Source organism: Schistocerca piceifrons, chromosome 1 (genome assembly GCF_021461385.2).
Source record: "Schistocerca piceifrons isolate TAMUIC-IGC-003096 chromosome 1, iqSchPice1.1, whole genome shotgun sequence".
Taxonomy (NCBI): Eukaryota; Metazoa; Arthropoda; class Insecta; order Orthoptera; family Acrididae; genus Schistocerca; species Schistocerca piceifrons.
In genome coordinates, this window is record NC_060138.1 from 256,672,198 (window position 1) to 256,692,108 (window position 19,911).

General features: G+C 39.0%; 1 protein-coding gene across 1 annotated transcript in view; it reads right to left on the reverse strand.

Moving 5' to 3' along the window:
- Positions 1-19,911, reverse strand: part of LOC124709358 (small subunit processome component 20 homolog) — a 186,548-nt gene that overhangs the window by 49,865 nt on the left and 116,772 nt on the right. The window contains 2 exon segments of the mRNA XM_047240836.1: positions 5,884-6,126; positions 15,972-16,142. Coding sequence (XP_047096792.1) covers positions 5,884-6,126; positions 15,972-16,142 — 414 coding nt within the window.

Sequence of the window (19,911 nt, forward strand, 5' to 3'; positions counted from 1 at the left end):
CCATTCACTTGATGTAGATGCAGAGTAGTCCCTTCTGTGTGACTGTATCTTTAGTAACCCTGCTAGACCTGGAAATGAAAGATATGGATGAATTGATGTGTGTCACCTCTCCCATGTCCTGTGAGAGTGCTTGTTGCGAGGGCACTATTGATATTGCCAATGGTCACATGAATTTGTGTAGAGGGCAAATATAAGGCCAGACAATGGGGGTCCCTTCTTCAGTTGATGTTATCCAACTTGCCTCTACATGTGGACTTCGACTGCCATGACTTTTTACTGTATGCATACTGTTATGAATTTTGAACTTCCAACACCGCTGAGCTTAAACCCTCCTCTGACTATGGCAGATATACTTACCAGTATTGTATTGTACTAGGGACCTAGAAACAACAAACAGGCTTCATCCCCGCCGTAGCCCTCAGTGGTTCACAACCCCACAACAGGCTACAGCAGTCCACTCACCCCACCTCCACCCCACACTGAACCCACGATTATTGTGTGGTTCAGCCCCCAGCAGACACCCCCCCACCCCCCTCCTGGGAACATCTCGCACTAGGCAAGTGTAACCCCAATGTTTGGTAGAGTAATTATGGTGTACACACACGTGCAGAAAGTGTGTGCGCAGCAATCGTCGACATGGTGTAACTGAGATGGAATACGGGGAAGCAGCCCACATTCATGGAGGCAGACTGAAAACTGCCTTCAAAACCATCCAAAGACTGGCCAGCATATCAGATCTCGACACTAGTCTGCCGGGCAGATTCGTACCGGGGACCAGCACGCCTTCCCGCCCAGAAAGCAGTGTGTTAGACTGCACGGCTAACCAGGCGGGCTATTACTTACCAGTAACTGATTTCCTTCCTGCATTTACGGGAATACATTGTACCAGAATACATTGTACCACTTGTGTATGCTCCAATCATCTAATGGTAGTCTACTGCAGTTTCTGTTTATTTCTTTTAGGGCCATGGAAAGTATGCTTACCCCAATTTAGTGGTTTTTACAAAGCTTATTAGCAGGTGTATAAAAATATTGCTGCAACAATCTGTCTGGTGTGTGAGATCACAACTGCTGTCATGGTGTGTGTGTGTGTGGGGGGGGGGTGCGGGGGGGGGGGTTGGATGAGCTTCGTTTCTAGTACAGTGGGAAATACACTTACCAACGTAACAAAATAGTTCACAAAGGTGCCTTGGTATACACATACCACCACACTTTTTGGTCCAACTAGTTCACTACTGTAACAGTAACAGGCACTGCCAACTATTCCAGCATTTCCACTATTTAATAAGGCTCAAGACAACTGGGAAGTATTGCAAAGACTTCTCACACTGTATTTTCAGGCAAGTAAGATTAAATGTCCAAATCATCAAAGGGCCTTTTTGTTGTCTATGAATCTTCAGTTATATTGTTTGGCTCAGAAGTTAGCTCTGTTGTCTGATCCTTGATGTTACAGTTGTGTGACATATTCTCTTTATTATCTGAGCATTTTTCCCATAAAGTGCATAGCTGCAAAGCTAGCAATTCTTGCAACATCAGAAGTCGGATGCTGTAAGTTATGTATTAGGATTTGTAAGGACTGAGTTTAAAATGTAAATCTACATGTGAGTGGCAAATCATAAGTGGAAACTTTAATACATGATTTAGTGATTCACTTAGCCCCAGATAAGGAGGCCCACACACAATCTTTTAAGAGAGTCTGACCCCTCCCTGGCTGAAGTCTTGCAAATTGCGTGTGTAGTTGAAATACTGCAAATGGTACAACAAACTTCTTCACCAGACATTCATATTTGTGGCCCAGAGCTGTAGCTCCTGTATGAGTCTTTACAGCAGTAAACAAGTTCAGTTCAGTGGTGGCAACCAGGCCACATTATCCACAACCCTGGACTACTATCAGGTGATATTTGTGGCAATAATCTTTATTTCCAAGTTCCCAGGACTGTTTCTTCTTGAATCCCAGATGAGAACGTCCACATTATGAGGGTGAGTTGTGTCACATTTTGGAAGTATGCCATAGGATGGTAAGCACCACACAGTGGCCCCAGCTGTTTCAAATTAATAACATTTCAAGCACTGATCAGGTGATGGCTCTGCATAAAATTTTACTACAGGAAACACTGCAAGATATTCCAGTGGGCTTCACTATTACTAGTGGTCAGGAGACTTTAAGCAAATCATTAATGCTCAAGCTGATACCAATTCTTATCCCATGCCTTGTTCAGGTGAACTCTTTTTCTAAACTTTCAGGAGGTAAACTATTCCAAAAAAACTGATATCTTTGAGACATATTTCACTGGCTCATGGAACATGCTGTTCAGATTGTATCAATATAATAGGATGCCTTTTGGCAAGCCTGTCACACCATCTATATTCCTGAAAAATTCTTGAACAGCCTTTAGCAAAGATTCCATACTGTGTAGCCTATCTCAATGATATGCTGGTCATAAAGCGTAAGAACACTTGTCCTATCTCTGTCTTGCTTTTGTGATACTTACACAAAGTGGTCATAAGTGCAACTCTTCCAAACGTTCAATCTTTCAGCCAGCAGTTACATATTTAGGTTACATCCCCAGTGAAAGGACCTTTGACTCACCACATATGCACAAAAGCCAATCAGAATATGCCTGTGCCTAAATCCATCATGGGCCTTCGGTAATTTCTTGGAAAAGTGAATTACTATGTACAATTTATTCTTCACACAGCCTCCATAGCAAATCCATTAAAATGTCTCTGTAAGAAGCGAGTCTCTTTACACTGATCCGAAGAATGCCACTATGCTTCTCAGAAATTAAAATTGGCTCTTCAATCAACACACTGCCTTGTGACTTACAAGCCCAAGTTGCTATTTGTATTGGCAACAGATGCATCCCCAAATGGTGTCGGTGTAGTTCTCTCACATAAGTTAAATGTTTGTACCAAGAGGTAAATTGCATTTATATCAAAGACACTATCTCCAGCTCAGAGGCATTATTCTCAGATTGAGGAGGAAATGTTGGGCATCACCTTTGGCGCTCATTAATTTCATACTATTTGTACGGTTGCAAAGTTCATTTAGAACTGACCATAAATCACTCTTGACACATTTTGAACCCAATGATAAATTATCAGAGGGTACCGTGCATTAGCTTCATTTAGGGGCTCTCTATTGGATGAATTTCCAATATTCCAGACCACTATCACATTGCCACTTAGCATTCTAACACGAACATGCTTGTCTCACCTTCCAGCAGATCCAAAACCTGAATTTCACCACCAGAAAACAGTCTGTTTTCAATTAATCAACTGGAGCAATCCCTCAACAAGTTTCCTATGAATTCCTGGTACACGGTTAAAGGGTCTAAGCACGATCCACTTATTCAATAGGTCCTGCAATATTTTCAGCCAGATTGGTCTCCCAAGCTCTCACGTGCAGATCCATTGGCAGCAAAGTGTGATGTTCCTTACAAAAGATGATGAATGACACTGGATAGTGGTGCCATCCTCCCTGTAATGTCAGATGCTTCAACTGATACGTCAATCCCATTGGAAAATATTACGGATGAAGCAACTGCCACACAATTACATCTCACGGCCTTTTATGGATGACAATGTGAAACAGGAGGTGCAACTGTCGGCCATTTGCCAGGCAGACCAGCTGGTCTCATCCCAGTTTTTCCCACCATGGTCAGCATCGACACAGCTGTGAAGTCATGTTCATTTTGACTTTGCAGGATCTTTCTTAGGGTTTACATGGTTAAGCATTGTGACTCCTTTTCTTCTGCTCCCTGTATGTCATCTGTCTCCCACAGACAACAATGGCAGCCACAGTGGAAGCCTAGGAGCAGATCTTCACAACAGATGGTACATTCCACATGCTGATGACAGATCCTTAATTGACAGTGAGCAATTTAAATAGGTTTTACATCAACAATGAATTTAAACACCTTTTTTCTCAGGCTCAAATGGGCTGTCAGAACAGCTGGTTCACACTTTCAAAGTGCAAATGCTAAAATCGACTTCATTGCTAAACACACCTTCCTCACTTCTTCCAGGTCCACACTTGTCAATGGTTGCAGCCCAGCATGGGCAACCCTCACAGGATATTTCTGAATCTCCCTTTTCCACCCAAAGGATATGAAGCAGTTCCAGCTACACCATTTTGTGTGGGTGCTCCAGTACAGGCAAGTACTTTTAGGCAAAATACAGGGCGGATCTGGGGGAGTTGTGGTGGAACAACAGGGGAGCCAGGTGGCTACAACACATAGGATGCTTGCCAGCACCTCAACCAACTCCGGCTGGGCACCATGGTCAGTGGCCTCCATCACTGCACCATATCCACCATCACATCATCATAGCTCCCTGGATCATAAAGGATGGCCACCTGTTCCTTCATCCCCTTGAGCTACAGACACTCCCATGGACACTGATCTCACTTCATCGATAGTTGAATCACTGGATCATGTGTGCCCTACAGAAATGTCTCTGCTCACAGAAGTCTCTGGATCAACACCTGAAACTCTGGATTCAGCACAAACATCACTCGTGATCCCAGACATATTACAGGAGCTTTCAATCTTGACACTGTTCAGCTCCGGGTCATTACTGCTCCCACGGATGCAGGCAGGTTCATGCCCCATATGATGGTTCAAGGAAGGGGGGGGGGGGGGGGGAGATTTAGTAACTCCAGCAGGTGTGCAAATGGAAGTTATGGATGTATTGATGCTTGCACTGAGGGCACTGCTGATATTGGCAGTCAGTCACGTGAATTTCCATAGTGGGCAAATATAAGCCCACCCAGAAGTGGTCTCTTCCTCAGTTGCTGTTATCTAAAGCACCTCTACCTGTGGATTTGCGACTGCCACGACTGTTTGCTGTGTGTGTAGCGCAACTAATTGTAAACTCTTGGTTTTTACCACCATTAGGATTAATGGAATTTTGATTACTAAATACGTGCTTATTGGCTAAGAAGTGCTTGGATTGTAATCAACTTAGTCCAGAATTGTCTCATATTAATTTCAGTTGGGACTCAGATGAATTTTACTGTTTGGTCTGTGGACTAATAGACAATTTTAATTTGTTGTAGCAGAAGTTACTTGTATTTAATTCAAAAGTAAGGGTTAAAAACTATCCAAATTCTTCCTACATCTTTTACCTGCTGAAATATTGATCAATCAATAACAGAATTCACGTAAAAAAGACAGTAAGTTCACACAATCATTTAAATCACCAAGAGCACTGGTTTTGGAATGAAAATGCAAAAATGGAGTCTCATTCAGACAGAACTGACCCTGAGACACTCACTATTTTAACCTATCTATTACAGCAAGTGGTTTTAATGAAAAGTCTTAAGTAAATAATTGCTTTGCAGTATGTTACACTTCATATTGTACAGTATGGAAAGCTCTGGCAGAAAGTAAATAATTTAGGAGTATAGGTAACAACTCATTGAAAGTAGAGGCTTTGAGTCATTGACAAGTACACTAAAGACTGAAGTTTTCTGTCTTATTTGTGTGCCTGTTGACAGTTCAATGCCTCTATTATGCGGTGAGTGGTAACTTAAACTCATAAATCACTTACACTTCATACTGTGTGTGTGTGTGTGTGTGTGTGTGTGTGTGTGTGTGTGTGTGTGTGTGTGTTTTCCGCAAGAAGAAAATGTCTAGGACACTTCACAAAATATTTCTGGGATTGGGTCCACACAAAAATTCTATGGTACTGCATACCACAATTCTGTTACATCATTGCCACACCCTAGGAGCAAATTGTTACGAAGGATATATTTCACGTGTACTCCTAGCAGAACATCTTAAAAGTAGTATTAACTCATATGGGCAGAAACAAACAAAATAGGTAATGAAAATGGCAGTACTTGGAATCAAATACATTAAATCACACTTTATTTCTCACCTGTCTTGCCTGCATCCGTACATGGGAATGTTCAGATGTTATACTAAGAGCAGCAACTTTCTGCATTACTTCTGGAATTTCAGACACAATGAAACGGCGTACCAGAATTGCTCTCAACAATCCAAATGCTGTTGCCTGTCGCTGATAATCATGCATATCCTTTTCTGCGTACAGTAACAAAGCTTTCAGCTGGTCAGAACTCAAGACATTTTGTTCCACGTCACGAACCAGCACTGTCACTGCCTGAAAAGAAATTACATGATAAACACTATGTTTCCTCAAATCAATTGTAATTGTTTCTCACAAAATATTTTTATCAACATGTTAAGAGGGAACAAAGTCAATGAATTCTCAAGCTACACTGTGTTCACTCCATATAAAGTATCAGATAGAAACTGCCGTATTCCACTACTAGAGCACGTAAGTGTGAGTGCGCCATGTCCGGATCACCATGCATGTACGCTTGATTCGGCTGCCAACTGTATCAGCGTCGGCCAATGGCTGCAGGCCACGTACACGAGGTGTGCATGTGGCATGGTTGCCATTTGTACCATTTTTATTATTAGACTGCAAAACCAGGCTAAAAAATTCCTAGTTCATAAAGCTGAACAGACCTTTATAATCCCTGAAAATTGTCACTGGAATTTTCGTCTTCTTCTTCTTCCCTCTCATCATCATCCTCTTCGTATATGTCTTCACTACAATTGAGAGCATTACTTATGTCACACTCCTTGAGAGATTTAATAATAATGTCTTCTCTCACTCTAGACCTTGACTGTTTTATCCACTGATGCAATTGTTTGATTGTAGATCGTTTTAAAGCTCCCTTCAGCATCAAGTCATGTTGGGTTTCATCCACCATTGATTTGTTCCATTCCTCTCTCATATACACTCTAAATGGTTCATTTATTGAGAAATCAACAGGTTGCAACTGTGAAGTAAATCCTCCCAGAATGACAGCAAGCTCTGTATTTCTCTGTCTCAATTCCTCTTTCACAGAATTTTTCAAATGACTACTAAACTGATCTAGCACAAGGAGAGAAATCTTTTTCAATAAAGTATGTTTCCTTCTCTCCCATACTCTTTTAATCCATAATTTCATACCAGCCTCGTCCATCCAACCTTTATCATGTACATGAACAATAACACCTGGCGGTATTTATGAAGGTTTTGGCACTCTTTTGCACTTGAAAATGATCACTGGATTAAATTTAGTGCCATCAGCACAACATGAAAGGACAAAGACGTAGTGTATTTTTTCATGTTCACTTGTTTCTACAGTTACAGTTTTAGCACCTTTCATGGGAAGAGTTCTGTTACTCGTCACACCAACACAGAGGAGTTTCGTATATATTCGGTATTTGGCTTACCTCCACATTGGTTTTCTTTTGATGTTGAATATTAAAGTAATGGAAACATAATATTTTCTCTTCATACTCTTGTGGCATTTTCTGAGATATTTTGGTTCACATGCTAAGTCCATGATGCTTCATAAACCTGCTTCATCAACTCCATCCTTAAAGTCTGTTAAGTTCCACTGTAGCACTAGCTTTTGAGTGCGTATTTGAATCATTTTTGTCTTCATTCCAATGCCATTTTGATGGTGTCATTGAATCCATTTCAATACGTCATCATCTAGTTTGGCCATTTTTATACAGTCCTCTATTTGCACATTTAGTCTTCCTCATTTTTTTCCAATTCTTGCCCTCCAGTTGTGAATAGTTTTTCTGTTGGTGGAGAGCTGAAATGCCACTCAGCAGCTTGTTTCCATGTTCTTCTGCATTTACTATTACTTTCAATTTATAGCCCGCATTATATGAATACTTTTTATTTTTTCCATTATGAAACTAGCAACTAACAAAAATATTGTACCGTTACCGATAACATAAATCACTTTCAATTCAAGTTCACTGGCACTGTAGACTGCAATGAAGCATCATAGGCCCGACAGTGTTCTGGGTTTGTGATGGTGGGGCAGGAGGGAGACAGTGTTAGCAAGCTTGTGAATCCCCACAACTCAAGGTCATCACATCGGTGCACTGCTGCTGCCAGGTGAATTCAATGTTGTCAGACAGAGATGGGTTTCTCATGGCATCAGTAGCCATAGACTGTGGTCATGTGTGCGTGAGTTGTATTTGCGCGCGCGCGTGTGTGTGTGCGTGTGTGTGTGTGTGTGTTTTTTAGACAGAGGCCTTGTTTGCCAAAAGCTAATTTCCTGACAGTCTTTTTGTTGTGCCTATCTGTGACTCAGAATCTCTGCTATGTGGTGAGTAGCAAGGACAACATCAACTACAATCGCAATGGGCATGGGATCTACAAGACTGGACCATGGATTAAACTGTCAGGAAGTTTCATATCAGCACACATTCTAGTACAGATTGAAAATTCATTCTGAAAGCATTCCCCCAGGCTGTGGCTAAGTCATGTTTTCACAACATTGTTTCTTTCAGGAGTGTTAGTTTTGCAGGATAGCTTCTGTGAAGTTTAGAATGTAGGAGATGAGGTACTTGCGAAAGTAAGGCTGTGAGGGCAGGTTGTGAGTTATGTTTGGGTGGTTCAGTTGTTAGAGCACTTGCCCGTGAAAAGTAAAGGGCCCATGTTTGAGTCTTGGTCCAGCACACAGTTTTAATCTATCAGAGTTTAATATGAGAGCTGCTCCACTGCAGAGTGAAAATTAATTCTGGAGGCTTTACAGTTTTTACAGGCTTTCAACAGAGAAGACCCCACAATTTGTATACAGAACAAGACCTCTAATCCCTTAGCTAAATTAAAATTGTAGTATATGACCAGAGGTGAATGTGTTTAGAACACTCAACAGTTAAATAATTTGTCTCTCATTTTTACACATTTCTTCACAAAACTTAGCTTATTTCTTTAGCATCTAGCATCCTCTCTTGTCTTGCTGTATCATTTAGCAGCTCTTTTGTTTTTCATAATCAGCAGCATCTTCTTTCCTCTTCCAAGACTCAGCATTTCAAACTACCTTTTTTTGACAACATCAATCAGTATAGACTCTGTGTAGATAACATCACCATAATTAATTCTTATCTATCAATATTTATCTCTGTAAATTCCAAAGGGTTACATGAGGTGAGGTACATACGATTAAAGAAAACAAGAAGTGAGTGCTCAGATTACAGATCGTTCAGAAGTAATGGATAGAATCAACTCTTGTTATGAGTAGGTTATTTTACCCAAAATTCTAACCAAATCACCCAGAGTTGATTTCAAGTATTCAGCCAATCTATGTGACATCATAATTATAATCATGCAGAATTCCTCCCAAGCATCCTTCTGTATGGCTCATACATTTTGTGCGATAGGCTATTTTCCTGTGTTAAAAATATGGTTTGGGTTGTTGTTATTCTCATTCACTGTAACATTCAGATAGCATTTATGGTCAATATTCTCATAAAATATCTGTTTTTATGCAATTAAAGTTTAAAAATTATTATATATCAAAATTTGGTCACATGATTGAGAATGCTGTGTTACTGGCTGAAGCTGTGGTGATGTCATAGACTAGAGTAAGACAAAACTATATATGTATCATAGGAGTTGTGAGGTCTTTACATACATTTTTGCAAAAAGTTTAGTTATTTAGTGAGGGAAATCTCAATTACAACTTTCAAGTAATAAAAGAAAGGAATTTTGCGAATGCTGATAATGGAAACCTTACAGAAGTTGATGTGTTTATGGTCCACCCATTTAGAGCAGCAATATTTGCAACAATGGACCTTCTTTTCCCTGTTCCCTAAAACATCATTAAACTCACTCAAAACTAAGGAACTGTAGAACCTTTGCAGATGGATCCTTGTATTATAACTATATTATCAGCTATCATTCATGAGCTACGACCAAAAACATGATAAAATTGTTCTTGGCATATCTTAGTGCTGATTTTCTCTATAGAAGACACTCACCAGAAAAATACTATGAGCAGGCACTCAGTGGTGCAACAGGTAGTGCATTTGACTGTGGATAAAGAGGTCACATGTTTGAATACTGGAAGGGTCTTATATTTTTAAAAGTTTTATACGAAATACAAAAAGAGCATTAGCAAGAACTGTAGTATTTGTTTCAATGGTGGTATGTATTATATATAGCTTCACATTAATCTTAGTCTGAGAAATGGACACCAGAGGATAAATGAATTTACTCTGCAAACAAACAAGTCACTTTTTTGGAAAGCATTGCTAGTAGTGAAGATACGACCATATGCCCACAGTACAGTGAGGTTTATGACGATGAGATTCTCTATACGGAGAGATATAAAGCACATACAACATGCTACTAACACAAACAAAAGGGCTGTGATGTGTGCATAAGCTAATGTCAGAGTCTGAAGCAGTCTTACTCCATCTTTATGTAAGATGATGAAACTTTGAAAGTTTAAGAAATAAGGATCCTATCTCTACAATACAAAGGTAAAAAAACATTGTTTCTAATAAAGCAAAACATGTGTGGTCACATTAACTACAAAATATCTTTTAGCATGTCATTATCATCATCATCATCATTTTTCCAACTCCAGTTCCCCCGGTGTTGTGTACAAGCACTTGCCATATCGTTCTGTCTTCATAGAACTTTTGTTCCAGGACAGCTTCCCATCTGTGTCCTTTCTCCTCCACATCTGATTTTACAGTCTCTATCCAATGTTTTCTTGGTCTTCCCCACGGTCTTCTTCCTACAAGGCTCAGGTTGAAATACCTTTCAGCAGGTCTTTGGCTGTTCATTCTCATTATGTGCCCATACAACTGAAGCTCACATTTCTTTATGACACTGCTAACAGGAACATCAATACCAACTATTTTTCTGTTCACCTCATTCCTAATTTTGTCCTTTCTAGTTATTTGATGCATAGTCTTAATGAATTTCATTTCCGTTGCCTGAATTCTTTGAGGTCTTTGTTTAATAGGGTACATGTTTTTTAAACCATTTGTTAGGATTGGTACAAAATATAATTTTTCATAATGTGGGGCCACAGTCATAATATATTTCTTTAAAGTCAGTACCACCATTAGACTGTATTTTATTTGCCTTGTTACATTTACACGATCATAATTTCAGCTTTAAAGTGCCATTATCAAGTGTTTTAATGTTATACAGTGCCTAAGATGGCATACTGTCATATTTAAAATACACTATTGTCTCCTGATACACTATTGTCTCCTGATCGTGTAAATGTAACACGGAAAATAAAAAACAGTCTAATGGCAGTACTGACTTTAAAGTGGTATAAAATAGTGTTGTCTTTCGAGATCGTGCTTCGTAGGTACTTGAAATGTGAAACAGATTCTTATTTGGCTCCTTCTAGAAATATATTTGAGGCTGCTCCTTGCCTGTTGATGGTCATTTCTACTGTTTTGTTTTACTTATTTTTAGTCTGAAATTTTTGAATGTGTTGTTCCAATATTTAAGGTTCTTCTGTGCTTCAGCTTCTGTCTCTCCCCATACTATCAAATCATCAGCAAAAACCAGGGCATCTGGTTCACTGTCTATTTTCTTGGTAGATTTTATGATCTTGTTTAATACTATTACAAACAGGAGCGGTGACAAGGCACTTCCTTGTTCGAAACCTCTCTCTGTTTCAATGCATTCTGATCATCCGTTGCCTATCTGGACACAGCTGTAACACTTTTGGTACAGCATCTTGACTTTGTCGATTAGGCACTTTGGCAACTTTAGGTCTTCCAAACATTCAAATAGGTATTTCGAGGAACACTGTCATACGCTTTTTCAATGTCCACAAACCAAATCACAAGATTTGTTCCATATCCCAGTACTTTTCTGTCAACATTCTTACTGCAAAAATAAGATCCACAGTACCTTGGTCTTTCCTGAATCGACGTTGTTCTTCCTCGAGCAAAGGTTCTACTATCTTTCTGATTCTCATTTCTATGAACTTTTCTAGCAGCTTCAAAGTGTGTGACAGCAGCATGATACCTCTGTAATTTCCACATTTTTGTCGATTGCCTTTTTTGAACAGAGGGATGATGACTCCTTTACTCGAGGCTTTGGGGATTTTGTTTTCTTTCCAAACCACTGATAATACTCTATATAGCCAATTTAAGCCTAATATACCAGCTGCCTTTATCATGTCTGAGCTGGGATCATCAAAGCCTGTTGCCCTTCCTTTCCGCATGCTCTAAAATGCTGTTTCTACATTGGTGTCTGTTAGTTTGGGTTTCTTTAATTACTCAACAGTCATTTATGGTTGTGTTCTCCCCTCTCTATTTAGCAGCATGCTGAAATACTTTTTCATTTCATCCCTGATGCCTTCCTCTGTTCGTATTAGGTTACAGTCATCTGTTTCCAGGGCAAGGATATTTACATATTCATTTAGTTAGCTCTTTTGTACTTTGAGTAGTAATTTCCTACTTACCTGACAGTCTTCCTCTATCCTTGTAGTAGAGTCTCCCCAGAATTTTTCCTTTTCTTCCTGGATCAGTCTTTTTACAGCTAGTTTCTTTTTCCAGTATTCTTGAGCTAGATGTTCAGTTGCTAATTCATTTCATCTGTTTCCTATCTTTTACTGCCGTCTTTACCCAATCATTCCACCAAGGTGTTTCCTTCTCTTTTGGTATGGCACTCGTTTTCCCACAGAGGTCTGCAGCTTCTCTAACAAGGATTTATTTGAATAAGGACCAGTCTTCTTCTATTCCCCTTTTCTCAGTTTTAGGTAACATGGCTGCTATTTGTGCTTTATACTTTCTATTCTTTTCCATGTCCTTCAACAACAAGTTTTAATCTTTGGCATTCCCTTTTCTTTAAATTTTGGCACCTGAACATCTTTAAGGTCAGCAGTTAATAGCCGGTGTTCGCTATCTAGGCACTCACTAGGTGTGACTTGAACATCCGTAACAAACTGACCAGCTTTTCTATCAGTGATGATGAAGTCTATCACAGTCTTGAGCTAACCACCCCAGCATCATGTTTTTCCATGTAATGTGTGCAAACAGTGATTGCAAATGTAAAACATGTGAAAACAGCAAGGAAAACACAAAAACATTCTATTTCTGATCGGTGTGGTGAAATTTTTCAATTGTTGTTTGGTTTTCATATGAGAGGGCTGTCAAATCATTTTATAAATAAGTTAAAATAGTCTTTCAGGTTTGATTCGACCCAGTGATCTATGGACATCATCTTATAAAACTCGATGGTCTACCGCTCTATCAACTGAGTTACCGAATAACTTATGTAAAGTTGGGTAAAATGACAATCTTCACTACGAGTTTAATTTCGTTGAATGATGCTATCCTTCCATGCAACAGCAGGAAAGCATATCTCAGAGGTAAATTGACAGCTTCAAAGTGAAAAACATTTTCAATTAATTTGGGGAACATGTGTATCGATGTAAAGGCATTTTGCCAGTACAGTGCAACAACATTTTATGCATCTTATCATTTTCTGGAACACTCAAAAACAAATTTCAGGAGTATTTGTAGATGTATTTGTACACTGTGGTACGAGGTGCTATCCAAAATTTTCAGGACTGGTGCAGCCATTTGATGAAAACCTTACCTTTGGACTAATGGTCACCATCACTCTCAAAGTAGTTCCCATCCACAAGTACACACCGGTCCCAGTGCTTCTGCCACTGGTCAAACGTTTTCTGGAAGTACTGCTCTTTGAGGGTGTTTATCACCGCCAGCAATGCTTCTTGAATTCTCTCTAGAGTGTTGAACTGACGGCCTTTCAACTAGAGTTTCAGTTTTGGGAATAGCGCAAAGTCGCAAGGTGCCAAATCTGGTGAGTACAGTGGGTGGGGTACAACCGCCATGTTGTTTATTGCCAAAAGGATCCTGATGAGCAAGGGCGTGTGACAGGGCGCGTTGTCGTGATGCAGCAGCCAGTTCCCTTGACGCCAAAGTTCAGACTGTTGTTGCCACACGTTTTCATGTAGCCGTCGCAAAACGTTACAGTAGTATGCGAAATTCACTGTCTGGTTGGGCGGGATGAATTCTTTGTGCACAATTCCCTTGGTGTCGAAGAAAACGATGATCACGCTCTTCCCTTTGCTCTTCACCTATCTTTATTTTTTGGGTCTTGGAGAGCCCAGGCTCTTCCACTGGGACAACTGTTGCTTCATATCTGGGTCATAACCATAAACCCAGCTCTTGTCACTGGTGATAACCCGTGACAAGAAGGTTGGATCATCTCAGATGCGGTCTGACAAAGGTCCGTGCACACTTCAACACGCTGTGCCTTCTGATTGGCAGTCAAAATCCTTGGCACAAATTCTGCGGCGACACGATGCAAGCCCAATTCATCAGTCAACATTCGTTGACATGTCCTATAACCAATACCCATTTCATTCGCAAGATCTTGAATGGTTCGACGTCAATCTGCACGAACCAATTGTTGAAGTTTGGCAACAATGTCTGGAGTTGTGCGGCTAACAGTCCTTCCAGTGTAAGCATCATCTTCGATGTCTGTACGGCCGGCCCTGAACCGAGCATGCCACTCAAACACATGCATACGGCTCATGCTCTGCCCCCAAACACTTGTTGAATCATTGCAAGGGTCTCCGTAGCACTTTTCCCGAAATTCGCACAGAATTTGATACACACGTGCTGTTCTGTTCACGGATCCATCTTAAAATCACCATACACCAAACACACAGTATTACAGAAATCACTGTGGACACACAACATGTCCTCCCAGCTGAATGCCAGTCCGCACACTGACTCATCAGATATGCAGCTCTTGCCACCTAGTCGTGCGAAGTTCTACTACTCCTACTTTCCAAATGGCAGCACCAGTCCTGAAAATTTTGGATTCCACCTCGTACTACACATCGTTTGTATGTAACCCATTTTCCAAAATGTAAATTCCAAAACAAGACATCAGTGTCAATTAGCATTATGACAATAGGAGCAGCAAGATAGCCAGTGACATCACAAGACTCTAATGGAGCATTTTAGTGGGCTTTCAAATTATTTGAATTTCATTTCCATTTCTATAAAAGAATACTGAAAATCAAGAGGAGAAAAGCATATTAAGAGCATAAAATAACAGAATTAATCATTTAAGACAATTTTCCGAAAACTGTCAAATACCCTATTGTAACACAGATAAGATCCTTCAGAAAACTTTTTGAATAAGTGAGAAAAATGCTAACACCAACAAATCAACGTGAAACATTAGCATATAACACAGTTTAAAACAAAAAACTGGTGCCAACTTTATGCTTCATCTTTAAAAATAAAATTCTGGGTAAAGTTCTGCAAGTCTAATATCTGTATGTCATACAATGTCAGAGGTAATACTATAAAATCTTGCCAGAAAGACACGGTGGAAGGTAAACAAGTAATTTTACGAAAAGAAAATATTATAAATGGAAAATATACACACAGTATAAAGTAATAAACAGAATGTATTCTACTACAATAGACAATCTGTCGAGAGACACATAAGAAAGCCGCATTACCTTCAGAGGTAGTGATGGGTGACAATTTTTGGAAGCAGGAATAATCAAAGAAAATTCTGAAAAAAAGTTTATTTTTATATTTCTAATTTTATATGTGGAGGATAATCTCAGGATCACAAATGAGAACCAAAAAGAGCCCCGGCTTCTCCTACAGTTGTGGTGGTGGTGGTGGTGGTGGTTAGTGTTTAACGTCCCGTCGACAACGAGGTCATTAGAGACGGAGCGAAAGCTGGGGTTATGGAAGGATTGGGAAGGAAATCGGTCGCGCCCTTTCAAAGGAACCATCCCGGCATTTGCCTGAAACGATTTAGGGAAATCACGGAAAACCTAAATCAGGATGGCCGGAGATGGGATTGAACCATCGTCCTACAGTTGTGTTTTTTGTCCACTGTCACAGCCTGAAGTTGTGCAAGTAAACTTTGCCCTCTTATTATAGTAAGCTGACACTACCACCCACTGTCAATAGACTTCCTATAGATGTCGCTACAGAAAACGTTAATGTCATAATTCATCTTGATTATCCGAAGTGTACTTCTGTTACAGGCAATACACAGACACAAAATTTAAGTGCTTTGTTTAAGAATATGCTAGCACAGTGATTTTATGACCTTGTAGTCAAAATATAAGTTAACTAAACAGGCAACATAAAACTTACCTTAAATGCTGCTGCTACTAAGTCATAATTATCTCCTTTGCTTATTCCCGAAACTGCATACTTATGAAGAATAGTAAAAATTGATGTAGTCAATTCTTTCCCATAAGTTTTAATACTAGGCAGATCCATTTTAAGGATCCAAGACAAACACTGAAGAGCTTGTGTGCTTCTCTGTGAAAATAAAAATGAAATTTTTATCAAAAAATGGGAGAATTAAAAAAAGGCATTTTGTCAATATTCATTATATCCTTAGCAGTATTGGTTTGCCATTTCAGAAGTGTGTGCTTGAATGTAACCTGCATAAAGCATTGTTACTTATTAGAAGGAGTATAAACATAATATGTGCTATCATGACAGGACAGCCCATCGACTGGAGGTGACTATTTTGTAGACTTCACAGACTTCCATCGTGCTGAGATGGATGCATACTGTTGTGCAACTCTTCAATTTAATTCAGTTATCTTAAAGACCAAATTGCTTCAATTTGATATTGAATTGGAAACACGAAGAAATACGCACATGATCATTGGACACCATCATTCACTGAAACAGAAGCTGGCAATCTTGCACCATTTCACAGTCCCTGGTTGGACAGGAAGTGTGAGAAATTCAGATAACTGGATTGAGCTTACGATTTTCTGTCTGCAGTACAATTTTTTGATACATTTTGCCTAAAACTGACTGATGTGTTTTGAATGCATAGGAATAAAACATTAAAATTAATAATAGTGAATTATACATAAAAGTGGCTTCAGATCCAGTAGGATACAACTGGATTTCTTTTTTAAGAAAAGGGAATGCTGTGATTCATAAATAATTACGATTTCTGCGTAAGGAGAAAAAAAATTTCTTTCGTCCTTTATACTTCAAAACAATCACTACACATCTTACTTCAATTTGACATAACTAGTACAGCTGTCTCCACCCCGAAAATCTTTCCACAGATGAAAGAAAAAATAGCTAAAACTATTAAAGGACCATCCAGGGACTGATATAATAATTTGTAATATGGTGTTTAACTAATGATTTATTGAGTGGTACCATTTTGGTGCAATTACACATACTATTCTGATATAACTAAACGTAATTTATCTCCTGATTACAAACACAACAGCATTCTCGAAGAAAATGCCTGTTTAGGAAGCACATAAAGTATGCCACAGCAAACAGTGTGGAAGTACTATCCTCTTTTTCATCAAATGAATGACTATTCTAGTTTCTCATAGCCTCCTTGGACAGTACTGGAAATATTCATTAAGAGCACACTAGCTGGTGACTCTGCATCTGCCAGTTTGCTCTACTACAGAAAGTGGCTGTCTCTTCAAAGCCCTCTAAGTAGTCTTTGACTTGCTCAGTGCACCCTACAGAGGTATCACAGTTAGTAGGAGAAGGCACATTAGTCACAAACTCTGATGTACTTTTCACTTAATTCTAAATGGCTGTATTCATGGGGTATTTCCAATTTCCTCTTTCAAATGTCTTAAATTTGTAGAGAATTCCACACAGGTAATGATCTGAACTGTATACCATGTCCAAATATGAACTCCTCCCCCCCTACCCCCCCCCCCCCCAACTTGCTTTTTATGGCGGGGAGATTTCTTATATCAAACAACAGTTACTCAGTATTACTGGTAACATGTGAAAGAGAAGTTCATATTCTTCTTTTTAAATATGTCTGTCTCTTTCCACAGTCTCTATCTATTTAGCAGCTTTCACATTTGTGTCAGTGTTGTGTACATCTGCCTGCATTCTAACTACTGGTATTCACAGATTCATGTGAATAATCCTCACTCTACAGCAAAGTGTGTGCAGTTATGAAAACTGCCTGACAGATGAGACCTGTGTAGCAGAACCTGGACTCTTGTCTTTCACAGGCAATGCTCTTATAAACTGAGTTATTCAGGGCTAATCATGACCTGGCTTCACAGCAGCAATTTAGCCACCAATTTTTGTACCTTCCAAAAGTTTTTATCTTCCGAAATTTACAGAAGCCCTGCTGCATACCTACCACGATTAGCTTTCCAGGGAGGAAGAGATGATTGTTTGGGCTCAATGTTGTACTATCAAAGTGGCTTTAAAAGGTGAAACTCATTGGCGTTACTAACTCTTCATAAAATCACGGATGCCCAGATACAAAACTGCTGAACTGACGAAAACATAAGAGCACACAGACACTGGGCTGAAACTTTATCATATCACTGGCATTTCAAACTGATAGAACTGATCTAGGCTTGAAATAAATGCTTGTAGTTGAAGCACTTATCCATTGAACCATTGGCAAGTTTCCTCTGAGATCTGTACTAAAGCTGCCAATCATACACGGCATCTATAATACTAACCAACTGTCTTCGGGTAAGGAATCCAGATCCAGTTATAGGATGCTTACCTAATGGTTTCCTGGAGACAACAAAAATTTGATTTTCAATATGTCATATAAACAGTCACCAAATTCAAAGTGACATAATCTACTCAATGAGAGGCAAAATCTTACTGAAAGGTTCAACACAGTAGGTTAATTACTGGTATTACAGTTATAAACTGTATATATAGCTTGAGGCAATGTCATGCACCACTTGCAAATATCAAGATTATATTCATTCAGTATCTGAGAATGAGAGCATGAAGTGACTTGCAACAAACTTACACACAATTTCAAACCTTCACTAACTGATATCACAGAAAACACAGCAGAATTAAGGTGTTTTTTGGTAATTTGGTGGAAGTACTGATCATTTCACTAAACAATGACAGTGGAACTTCAATCCAATGTGATATTACTTAGAGTGATGTTGGAGGTAATGTGTCAATATGGATGCAGAAATCGTACAAAGGCCGATTCATCTGTATAACTGGAATGTGCTGTTTACAGCTGAGATTCCTCTACAACAAAATTTTATCTGTTTAAAATAAATCTCATACACAACTGGAAATGTAATTTTGTCAATAAAGTGGTAATGTCCTTGGACAGTTACTCTTCTTTCTCTCAGTGTGTATATTTTAGAGAAGTATATTTTAGAGAAGTATATTTTAGATAGATTTTCTTACATTCATTAACAAAGAAAAAATTACTTCACACTATTTCAGCTGAAAATAAGCAGGCTAGATAGGATATGTAATAACAATTAACTATAAACCTAGCAGCCCATCTCTCACAATGAAACTGAGGATGTGAAACTGAGCATGCATCTACTTACTTTTGTAAAAAGCAGCTCTTGCAAGCATACAAGGAGTGTTACACATTCACTTCACTCAAATTACTTTGTTTAAAATTTAGGGAAACTAAACTGCAGAACTTTAGGATGTGAAGATAATTTTGTGAGATTAGCAGAGGAGTTAATAAGGGCAAATGGAATACATCAGGATTCTTAAAGTGTGAAAAAAATAATGAGAATCGAACAGAATTAAGATCAGGGGATGTTATACTACAGAGTAGGGAGGAAACTCAGTTGTAGACTTCAATGGGAACAAGAAAAGTAAACACAACATTACATCTACAGGAGGAATCTCTGACAGACTTGTTTTACTAAAATACTGGAAATAATTTAAGACCATACACTAAACATGATAGCACCTAAAGAAGTAATTGGGGAAAGAGATACATTACTAGAAGTGCTAAAGAAGAAAATTGATTTGGTAAGGAACAAATAGAATTAAAAAGGAAACTGACTATAATTTATCAGACAATAAAAAAACTATAAAGATGTGGCAAACCTAAAATTTTTTGAATTGCAAATTACCACGGACTTGTAAGAAACAGATTAAAAATAAGTACAAAGCTAGAAATAAAGAGACACACCAAGAAAAAAGTGAGAAATGTATCACTCATTCAGTTATTTAAAAAAGATCATTGTGATCCACATGTTTATTTACATCTACAAGCCAACTTCAGAACTTTCCTTTATGTGAGATCGCTTCTGCCACATAGGTCCGATTTTATAGA